Here is a 12,137-nt window from a genome sequence, read left to right as displayed (position 1 = left end):
CCAAAGAGCATTTCTATCTTTCCAACATTACCTTCTACTCTAATAGACCAAAACCAATGTTTCCTTTTTTAAGCCACCATTCCGTATTGTAATTCAGCTTTTCCTCTCCTCTCACTTTACACAGAACAAAATCAAATCTCAAAACTTTAAAGCCAGCTATCACCAAAACACAAACTCTGATATATGACCTGGAACTAGAACAACAGGACTAGAGGGCTGTATCATGCAGACATTACCACAGGTTTGAGGTGGTGCTATTTGATGACTGACACTGTGTTTGAAAGTACTGCCTTTTGAACCTCAGAAACACATGACAAAATCTGAAGAGGAAAAAGAAGTAAAAAGTGGGAAATTTAGAAGGATTAGGAGAAGCTAAAACCTAATTACCTACTCCATTTCAAACACAGTTCACATTCTGACAGTTTATGTTGCTTTGATACCAAGCTGTAATTTCAAAAGAGACAATATTGACTTGTAGGTAGCACCATCTCAGCAAGAACGGACACATCTTGAGATTGGAGCTGCAGCATTCTTACTGAACACAGTAACACAATAGCAGGTAGACACACTGCACCTGGGAACTAAACTTCTGCTGCTGAAAAGGTAGACACCCATCCCCATAACCAAAACAATTTACAATTAAGAAAGTTTTCTCAATATAATGTTTATGCTTTCAGTATATAATTCTGGAACAGTTAGCTGAGACTGAAGTGTCTGTGCACACAGTATAGCGCTTGCTTCAGTGCACTCTTGTTCTCTAGTGCACTACAGAAAAAGCCTCAGTTCCATCAGTTTTTATTGAACATGAACACAGCCCCTTCCTAAACCTAAGCAGCACCTGACAATACAAACTCAAAAGACAAACCCAAGAATCTAATGGATTTTGCACAGGTCTATTACTTTCACATGTACCTATGAACGTGGTGTGTTACAAGGACACAGGAAAAACCTGAGCTACTTAATGGGGTGGTCAGAAGGTTTTGTCAGGACAAGTTTGGTAGGTCAGACAGACATAAAGCTAAATTATTCATGCCATGACACATATACCAAGAAAACCTTAACATTATACCACACACCAGAAAAAACTTGTCTGTGAATTCCAGAAACCACAGACCCCCCCAGACAAACAATTTTTAGGCAGTTTTTACAGAATTTAAAAAGTACCAATTCAATTCTCTTCTCTTATCCCTTGCTCTTACAGTCGTCTTAGTTCCCATTCTATTCAAATATTCAAAATTCAGCATTAATAGAAGATCTGAAACCTACTAGAGAAAGTTTTTTCAACATACAAAAGTGTCATGACTTTAAAGCCTGATGAGCTCTGCCTCAAAAGCATCAATTTCTGAAGAAGTCAAAATGATAGTGTGAAAGATGGGTGTTGACAGAACATATGGCCCAACATATCAAGCCACCTGGTAAGAAGATTATTTTTGGTAGCCCCTTTCCTAATGCCACTCCTGAGTCCCTCCAAATAAAAACAGACCTGGCAGAGGCAGCTCATCCCTGTCCCCCACCTTCCACAATCAAATCTTCCATTCTGGATGTATGGTATGAAAGCACCGCCGTGCCAGTCAGTATGCACATACCTAGTAAATGTTGCATCGACCAATGCACAAATAAATTGGTCTGCCACGTGACGGGACTTGGGCAGCAAAACAAGAGCACTCCTTTGGGACATAAGTGGACCAGTTTTCCTTGCCAAAAAGGGTAGGCTACACCAAAGGATATTATTTCTGTGTGTGTGCTCCACCCCCATTTATCACATAACTGGGATCCCTTGATCCATGCTTCATTAATCAACGAATCTCAGATATAATTCAACACGGCACACCCCTGAACAGTTTTATTAACAGCCTTTTTAATGTTTTTAATCCACTGTGGTTCATTGTTCTCCTGCTTGCCCTACAACTGTAAGCAAGAGGGAGAGAGATCTCACAGTTATATATGGACAACATTCACAAACCAAGGTCACTGTCCCAGAATAGGAGAAACAATATTTGCCTCCAGCCCAGTTAGTAAGACAGAGTTTAGTGACACTTGCAGTACAGATAAAGAGCTCTTTTAAAGCACCCTGTACAGTTCCATCCAAGATACATCCATCAAGAATCTGCCAGCACCTATAGCATCCAACTCCCCAGCTAAGAGGAATGCAATAAGTAATAGCAACCATGTAAATATTTGATTAAAAAATTCCATGGTATGTGGAAGACACAAGGTGTTACTTGATATAAGTTTTCCAGGTATGTTTTATAGATCACACCAGTTCAGAAAACACATGAACCATCATATTACATTCTAAATATGTTCATCAAATGTCTAAAATTTTATTACTGCAGTCAAACTCTGACAAAACATATGTACTGCAGCAGGCTCTAACCAATGCTTCAACAGATTGTATCACAGTTACCTGGAAAGAGATACAGTAAAATCACAAGAAGATGTAAGATATTAGTAGCAAATCTCAGCCTAGAACCATTTGCTTCCCAACATAACCCAATGCTTCTTAACACCAACAAGTTCATACATACAGAGCATGTTCAATAAAATTTACTGATCAATGAAGTATATCGTGACCCACCTGAACAACAGAAGCTTAACACAAGTCTATGAAGTTGGCCCAGCTTGGAAAAGGCAGAATATACATGATCTCAGTGAGCATGCGCTCCTGAAATCTCCATAAATACAAAAAGTGATACCTTATATGTGATACCTATATCATATTCAGTTTGCGAAGCAAAGAGAAGCACTCCCGGCATTCAAATACTATGTTCTAAGAGCCAAAGTTCAACACTGGTATGAACAGAAAATCATCTGGGAAAAAGCAATTAAACATCAGTTGCATGAGGAAGAAACAAGTGAGGACTGAGAAAGATTCAGGGAAGAAACGAGAAGAAGAGCTGCACACAAAGGGAGGTAGGAGAAGGGGAAGAGTGTGATCAAAACAGAGAGATAATCAAAACAGAGGAATCATGCATAAAGCAGGGGAACAAGGACAAAGCAGGTAGAAGAAAACAGTGGGTATAGTGACTCAAAACAAAAAGAGCAGCTGGTTTCAGAGGAAAATGAAATCTGAGGCAGAGCAAAATTCAACGGTTTGAGGGTTGGGGTTTTTTTTTCCCCCTCAAATCACCTGATTTGAGCCAACAGGTCAAATTATTTTTTGGGGTCACGTTTCTGAAAGCGTACATGCTATGAAAGTCGCTGACCAAACTGCTGCAACATAGATTGACCTGCTATGGACAGGATGCCCAAGGAAATTAAGTATGGACAAGGTGAAGCCAGAAGGAAAATTCTCCCCATCACTGCAGATACAGCATTCAGGAATAAAAGTCTTACCTCTTCCCTGATGTGTTCTACTTGCTCCTCTAGAAACTCATTTCTTTCTGTCAGTGATTTATTCTTCTTTAATAGTGACTGGCCAATCCGAGCGGCTAATTCTAAGTCCCGTTCTTTCTGTGAAGCATTAAGAAAAGAAAGCTAATTTCAAATTTTTTATTCACCAAAGGATCAGGAGGGTAAAATCGTCACGAAAGGGAAGGAACAAGTACCTAAACAATAAGAAGCCTTTTTCTGTCTGTAACGGTTGGTTTGTTTGGGTTTTTTTGCTAATTCTCTTTTTCTATTCCTGCTTATGTTACACCCATATTATTCAGAAAAGACTGACCTATACAAAGTTATTGAACCATACACATGAAAACACAGCTTCACGGTCTAATGTAAAACAACGTAAGTGAAACCAGATCTGGTTCTCTATTACAGGTTTGTTTGAGAAACTACAGAGGGAAACTATTCCATCACGTTGTTATACCATCTGCAGAATGCAATCACAGAGCTTCAGAGGTTACATTTTAAAGCAGCACAGTAAAAATGGCAAAGAACTTAGGCATTTCAAAGCATTCTTCAGTTTCCATTTGCTCCACCTTGAAATAAAAAGCAGTAAGCTGTGCAGGAGCAGAAGCCAATTCTACCACACCGAATGTTCAGCTCCTATCTTCTTCATGAACATACATCCATTAGTGCTTTTGTATAAAAACAAGTCCTATCCCTTTCCTTTTTGCACATGCCTAAATCTATATTAAGCAGTTACTCTCATGCCATGCTTGCCCCCTTCTTCCCCCTCTCTACACGCACAGAATTGGAAATAAATGCTCTAGACAGTTCACCACATGTACCAATAAAAACCAGAAGCTTATCCTGTTGATGGCATGTACCTAATACATGTCTCAGCTTCTGCAAAGCTGAGACATGGGGTTGTAATCCACCTGGGACAGCATGATAAACTGCCTGTATAACTTTGCACCATTCATTAAGCATTTCTAGTTATCATTTTCTTATTGTTCAACACCATTTGGAGAAGAGTTTTTTCCCTGACACTGAAAATACTGTTTGGGGCTTATTTACTGCCCCTGACAGACGTCCAGATTTTATGACTAAAAGCTACCTTGTGTCACGTATACATTAATGACAAAGCCTACAAAACCTACAGCTACTGATCACATGGATTTGAAGTCAATGAATTTGAATGAAGAGGCTTTCGCAGTGGAAAAAAGGAAGTTACATAATAATCAGTAAATAAAAAGAAAGCTAATTGATCACTGCTATATCTACAAATAGCATTTTCCAAATTGTTTCTGAAGGTCAGGCTCATATTTGCATTGAAAGCTATGGGCATTATCTAGTCATAAAATCTTTACGTAATCTCATGTACAATCTTTCTGAACAATAGGTTCCACAAAATTATCCAAAAAAATGTCTGGTTTATGTATCGAGCCAACTTATTATTTGGTAATTTGGCTCACTTCATAAAGACAAAGGGGAAAAAATATATTGCTGCAGTTTGACTCCATAAAGGAAGAGCTACCCAGCAGCAAGGTTTCTGATCTGAAACTTGAGGAATGTAAGTGTATTTCCAGGCTCTTTAATTAACCTCCCTAGACTTCCCACACAACTTTTAGCAATCCAGCTCTAAATTTCAGTTTGGGGTCAGGCCTCTTACAGTGATAAGGGACTGATTTATTACAGCAATACGTTAAGAAAATACTGAAGCCAGACACATTTACACTATTATTAGAAAGGTATGAGAAAGCAGGTTCACAGAGGAATCTGCTCCTATTCTTACCACACACCCAGGCATGCCTGGTGTCACTCGCTTTGCTTAGTTTCAGGAAAATAAGCAGAAATTTTCAAAATATGTGCATGCATGTTGTTTCGCGATCTTCTCTTTCCTGCCTCCCCCCCGCAAACTGCTGCACCTTTCATCCTGCCAACTTTGTAATACATTAATTGGAAGCTTGCCAACAAGAAGGGCAGATAAGGGGTAGCTTTTGGAGTTGTTTTTCACTTATGTGTGCGAAGGTAGCAGAAGGAGTTACACCTTAACTTCTGCAAACAGATGCAATCTCTTGTGATAACCATTATTTGGGGAACAAATAAAGGAGCTGGAACTGCACGTCTGCCTATGAATAACAATTCAATCAGAAACGACGGCCAAATAAACAAAAAGCTCACAAAGTATTTGTTTTATTAAAGGTTTACCTATTACATGTTCCTCCATTTTCCTTTGCTATCATCCCAATAGGGAAGGTACATCAGAAGCTCTAAGACATCAGCAAGTCGTTCTAGCATTGCTCCCATGAGTGTGCTTTCTGGGCCTATAGACATTTGGCTACGTGGACTCGGGAGGAAACAGTTTGGCAAAATGCCGCATCATTACTACAAGGAGCCATGGAAACCAGTGCAAGTAAATCTCAGCCAAACAAGACAAAGCGAACAGGATACAAACAGGTAACCGTTACTACAAGTTAATGGATTATTCCAGGACAAGCCTTTTAGATAAAGCATCAGTTTTAACTGATATTTCATAGAAAGTTGTTTAAGAGTCCAGCTCAAAGCACAAAATGCAGGACTTTGTACTGGGATCAGATGTATCAAGCATAGTTGGGTGATGTGAGCATTCCGTGCTTGTTTCCTGGCAGAGTTAGAGGAAGAACAGACCACTCAATTTATCTTGGTTAGACAGAACCCATTTTTGACATTGCTATTGCAATAAGCAAGCAAATAAATATGAAGGATTAAATTACACTCAGCCATGAACTAATACAGTTCTAACAGTTTTCACCTGAAGAATTCTTCACGAACATTATTTGGAAATTATTGCTCAAGCTTACTGCAGAAAAGCAGCTAATTTCAGTACAACGATTTGTTATATTTATTGAACACAAGCATTGTAGCTTGCTTTTTGCCATTTCTTGACTGCCAAGTATTACAGTAATAACAATTTACATAATAATGGTATATTTAAAAAAACCCAAACCAACCTCTTTACCCAAAAGGCAAAGAAGAAGAGGCTTAGAGACAAACTGAGTATTAAATATTTTCTAATTTTGTGTCTATGCACTTCTCTGGAAGGACATTATCTGAGATAACAATTATGAATATTTTTGTGATTTTTTTAGTTTTAGAAGAGAATAAATCCATCAATAATGACACTATTAGTTTTACATGTACTGTAAATACATGTATCATTTTAAGATCTCCCCCATTCATTATGGCAAATACTTGGCAAAGATCAAGTTAAATGAAGCTAAATGGCCTCAGCTGAAAAATAAACACAAGTAATGAATACACATGACCAAGGTAAACAAATTACCTTTCTTAGAACGAACATTTACCTTACCAATGAGATAAAGTATACATACACTCAGAGCATTTATTCCTCCTCATTTGAGGACAGACTACCAACAGTCTTTAGTAGTGGTACCATACAATTTCCATACAACTTTCTCATACTGTGTATGGGTCCTTAAAGAAATGTAATACTTGCCTCTTCAAGAAGACGTGTAACAGCATCTATGTCATTGTATGTTTTAGTCATCTGGCCCACTCTTTCAGCACATAAAACTGTGAGGAAACAAAACAAAACATTAATCATATTGGCAATACTATTAGGGGAGAAATATCCTTTAAGGAGTTTAGGTTTGCATAAGCATTCATCTTAAAACTACCTCAAAGGTTGGACTAGATGATCCCTGAGGTCCCTTCCAACCTGTGATTCTGTGATTATGTAAACTTTTTTGTAAGTATATCAAAACTTTAAAAAAAAACTCAAAAAAAAAAATCAAAGGTTCAAGTTAAACTGAGAACACAATGGTTTCTCTTTTGTTATGAGTAGTTCTTTTTTTTTGAGTGGCAGAACAAACCTTTAAAATGTTAGAACTTCCATCTCTGAATAGGAATGTCTTGAGTTTATAAAAAATAATCAAGGAAGAAGTGAATACAAGATGTTCTTAGATATATAATTAGGATTCTGTAACGTCACCTAGTCATTGTATTATGTGTGGTATATGTGTAGAATAACCAACTCTGATACTGTTAGTAACACTGTTAAACATAACATACTATGTCATACTCAGTTGTTAAGAACTGGGTTCTATGGTATGAGACAGCAGAGTAAATACAAAATGCATGCAAAATAATAAATTATTCATGTAATACCCAGACCACACCATGGTGGCTACAATATCGCTCAATCTCATCCAGTATAAATATTTTTATCAATCACTAAGGTGGAACCAGGAGTTTTGTCAGATTGAAGAAAGTATACAGGAAGGAAATTTAGTCTATCACTACAGGTGATCCTTTAAGAAGCTACACTGACTCATCTAAGGAGTCTGCAAGTTTTCTAAAAATCCACCAATACTAAAAGGAAACAGCAGCACTTTCTGCTCTACACTTACATTCCTTTTATTTTCAGCTACACCTACTCCTGGAGCCTTGTAATTCTGGAAAAAAGAGATTGTTAATTAATTTGAGTTGATCATATGGACTCCTGGTTACCAACCTGCTGTAGCACAAATTGTTCTTCAGGGGATTTACCCTTGACAATGTCAGTTAAAGCTCAGTCTGAGAGATTGGCTAATGTTGTTCTGATGCGCATTAAGACAGATAAGGCCTAACAAGATTTAAATATTAAAAAAAAAGTTTACTGAGTACAGCAACATTACACGCTACCAGGAGGCAGCTTGTCACCCTGAGGAAACAATGCTACCCAATTTATAAATATAAAATATATATACACATAAATATACAGTTGATCGCCACTAAGGCACATTAATAATATATCAAGCACAACAGTAGTTAATACATCCATTGAAATGTTGAAGGGTTCCATACTTAAACATCAGAAAGTTGCTTAAACTATAGCAAGAAGTACAATTTGTTTCTGTTTATTTTTGGGTTTCTCAAATCCTATTTTTTGATAATCCTAAAAACATTTATAATATTTAGTGACATCGGTAGTGCCAGTGACCTCCAAAGAATGCCATTCAAAAGTATTCAAGAGATAATTACACTTATGCAAATAATTAAGTCTGAAAGTGGTAGCAGTAAAAAGTTTACGCTTCAAAGTAGTAATTTGACAAAAATTACAGAGCACTATAAAGAATAACTATACTACTACATAAGCAAAAATACAATGCATCTGTAAAACCCAAGCTATATTAGTCAAAAGCAGACTTATCAGGATTCCACAGGAAAAAATTGAAGTAACTTGCAGAGAACATGAGCTATAGTAAACAAAGGGGCTTCTTCAAAAGCGTCACATAAAGGCAGTGTCACATCCAGAAGAGCATTCAGAATAAAAAAAAGAAAGAAACAACAACTTAGCCATAAAGCAAAGTTTTTTAAACTTAGTAAGTTCATAACTCATGCAATAAAATGTCTATCAGAAACCCTGATGCCAGCAGTTTATCTTCCAAAGCAACTGTACACAAAATAGATCCCTTGGTTACAACATTCTCTCGCTACTATAAAATAATGTTTTAAACTGTCATTAGCAAGCTCATTTTAACTCCATACCTACCATTACTAATCACCACTGATTATGAGTATGGCAACCTCACACCATCCCAATTCAGGTGAATGTATAACCTTCCTAACATCCAAGCTGATAAAAGGACGGCGCTCCTGCAGACAGAATAAAGTCACTCAGCCGGAAGAAAGAGTCATAAAGGTTTGCTCATGTGGCTGCTAACTTAGCTATTCCTTCAGAACTTGCCATTTAATCTTTAACACAGCAGAGTAACGCCACAGCCCTATCACAACAGACTTACTACTAGCAAAGAAGTAGTAACCAAGTCACCAATATCTTCTATATCTCAAAATTTCCACCAAACTTCTGTTGGTCACTGTTAAAACACAGATCTTCATATACTACTCTGTTAACATGGAAGGGTTTCAAAGCAGAAATGATATCTTATGCATCCTCTTAAACGTCCAAATAGAAACAAACTTCAATGGACTACATTAATAAAATGCCTCCTCCAGTCAATTACCTCCTATTGGCATTCAACATGCAACACAGCAGAAGCACAGAGCTACTAACTAAAAGGAAGGTCCTCCTTTTGGAAGGAGGGCAAACTTGCAAAGAGGTGGTGTTTTCCAACCCTCAGAAACCAAGGCTTGTGGGTAAGAGAAGGTGAAAAGTAAGGGGAGAGAAAACGGTTCAGCATTTAAAAACCTCAAAACAGCGTCTAAGTATGCAGTCAGTCAGCCTCCACAGATTTCAAGATAACATTTGGCCAATCACTAGTGCAATGATTTTGATTTTGTTGGTGTCCAAAAAGACTACCAAGTGAAAAAGACACACTATCTTGAATAATAATCTTGAGCTCTGATCTGTGAGGTGGGGGGGAACCCAAAAAACAAAAACCCAAACCAAACCAAAACCCACAAATCCCTCGCTCTAATGGATTCTGCATAGGAGGTTTCTAGCCTGCTGGAGTTTCCGATGAATACAAGAGCCTGGTAACACTACTATAAAGACAAAACAAGAGCAAATGAAGGACAACACTGTAGTACAAAACCTACAGTGCCAATTTACTGACCTCTTTTTGCTCACTTGCAAATCAGTAGTATTTTTGCTTGAGGGTGATAAGAAGTAAAGTGTCTAAATGCACACATGCAGACATCCAAATCAAAATACACTTTGCACCTCTCGGTTTATGGAGAAGGCTGTTAGGCAATAAAGAAAGAATAAAAGGAAAGAAGAAGTGTATCTATACCAAATGGAGGAACCATAGAATTCCAGAAACATAGCGTTAGAAAATGCTTTTTGGTAACTGCTTTGAAATGAACGTCACAGATCCAAAACAGGAAGCAAAGAACAAAGAAAGCTTCTATCACATTATTTCCGTGACAGCATTAAATATACACTACCAGGGACATATTTGCAGTTCAAAGTATTTTTTTTTTAAATGCCAAACACACAAATGGCCAAATGCTAAACAGATCAAGTGTTTCCTCTGCCTTAAAAAGTACTTCGCACCACCTTCATACTCTCTTAAAGCTTGCAAATTTTTGGGTACCCACATTCCTGTGTTTCCCAATGCGAGTACAGCTGAAAGGATGTACTCTGCTTACTTCTCATCATCTATTTGATGCGGCATCTGGCTGGAAGCTTCTTGCAGGCTCAGAGCTCTGCACTGACTAAAGTACTGATTCCCAAGCTGAAGATGCTCAGGAGGAAGGGAAGAAAGTATGTACCTTTGTCGTGGTTTAACCCCGTCCAGCAACTAAGCACCACGGCCACTCGCTCCCCCTCCCCCTCCCCAGTGGGATGAGAGAGAGAATCTGAAGAGCAAAAGAAAGAAAACTCGTGGGTTGAGATAAGAACAGTTTAATAATTGAAATAAAACAATAATAAAAATATAAAAATAATAGTAGCAGTAATGAAGGGGGGGAACACCTGGGAAAAAACAAGTGATGCAACCGCTCACCACCCGCTGACTGACACCCAGCCTGCCCCCAAGCAGCGGTCACTGCCCCCCAGACAACTGCCCCCAGTTCATATACTGAGCATGACATCATACAGTACGGAATAGCCCCTTGGCCAGTCTGGGTCAGCTGTCCTGGCTATGCTCCTTCCCAGCTTCTTGTGCACCTCCTCACCAGCAAAGTATGGGAATCCAAAAAGTCCTTGCCTTAGTATGAACACCGCTTAGCGCCAACTAAAACGTCAGTGTGCTGTCACATTTTTCTCATGCTAAATCCAAAACACAGCACTATACCAGCTACTGGGAAGAAAATTAACTTTACCCCGGCTGAAACCAGGACAACCTTCCTGGATTGCTCCCTGAAAGTCACACAGTCATCTAGCATGCTGCTTAGTGGACAAGTATGTTTCCAGGATCAGGAAACAGCCATGGAAGGGAAGTGGAGGAAGAATACCAGTATTGGTAACTGCTGCAATGAGCCACCACCCAACAAACAGGGGATTCAGGTGCAAGAAAAGAAAGAAGAAAAAAATAAACCAAACAAACAAACAAAAAACCAAACCCCAAAACCAAAAAACAACCCAGGAATCAGCAGTCACAAGTGTCATTCGTCCCTGTTCCCTGCATGCCTCTTGGAGGCATACCCCCTCTTCATTTTTGAGACCTATCAATCAGGGTCCTGTTAAAGAACTAGAAGAGAGCAACCATGGCTGAAGCAGAAAGCTCAGGTCTCACTGCTCCTCTCCCCCATCTATTTCCAACCAGTGGGAAACAGAAGGGGGATAAGATGTTATGGTAAAGTTTCACTTTTTTGACAGATCGCTGACCTTTTATAAAGGCTGACAGGGAAGGTTCCAATGCATGGGGATTTCCCTACTACCAAAATTTATTTCCTCAGAAATTACATCAGGGTAAGGGAATGCTGTTCAGGCGGCAAATATCTCTAGCAATTTTAATATTGATGCTTCTTATTGGCAAGGTGGCAGCAGGGGTCAAATGTCTTGCTTTTCCTCCTAACAGCTCCCTACCCAAAGCCTTTAACTATAGCAAGGCCTACTATACTCTTGATGAGTCATGAGAAGCCCTGCCTCACAAATAGCTTCTGTCTCCCTCCCCTCTGCTCAGATGTCTGTCCAAACATTGAAGATACAATGGCAAGCTCATCACATCTTAAATGTCACACATCAAAACATACAGAACAGACACTGTTCCAACCAGCCATGCTCCTTCCTGCTGGATACCATTTGGCAAACATTAGCAACCAGAGACCCTGGCAGACTTGGACTCTTCTGCTCACATTGGTTTAAATTCTGAAAGTATATTTTTTGCATTCCAAGGATAAAGCACTTGTTAGAAATCACAACT

General features: G+C 38.7%; 1 protein-coding gene across 4 annotated transcripts in view; it reads right to left on the bottom strand.

The window, feature by feature from the left end:
- Positions 1-12,137, bottom strand: part of TRAK1 (trafficking kinesin protein 1) — a 136,640-nt gene that overhangs the window by 34,009 nt on the left and 90,494 nt on the right. For 3 of the 4 annotated variants that reach the window (XM_075083477.1, XM_075083479.1, XM_075083478.1), the window contains 2 exons: positions 6,820-6,900; positions 3,337-3,449 (listed from right to left, as the gene is read on the bottom strand). In XM_075083477.1, coding sequence (XP_074939578.1) covers positions 3,337-3,449; positions 6,820-6,874 — 168 coding nt within the window. In that variant the 5' untranslated portion in view covers positions 6,875-6,900. Of the gene's footprint in view, positions 1-3,336; positions 3,454-6,819; positions 6,901-12,137 lie in introns of all 4 variants that reach the window. The other variant, XM_075083480.1, reaches the window with a different exon arrangement.

The sequence above is a fragment of the Phalacrocorax aristotelis genome, chromosome 2 (assembly GCF_949628215.1).
Source record: "Phalacrocorax aristotelis chromosome 2, bGulAri2.1, whole genome shotgun sequence".
Classification (NCBI taxonomy): domain Eukaryota; kingdom Metazoa; phylum Chordata; class Aves; order Suliformes; family Phalacrocoracidae; genus Phalacrocorax; species Phalacrocorax aristotelis.
This window is presented reverse-complemented; position numbering and strand designations above follow the sequence as displayed.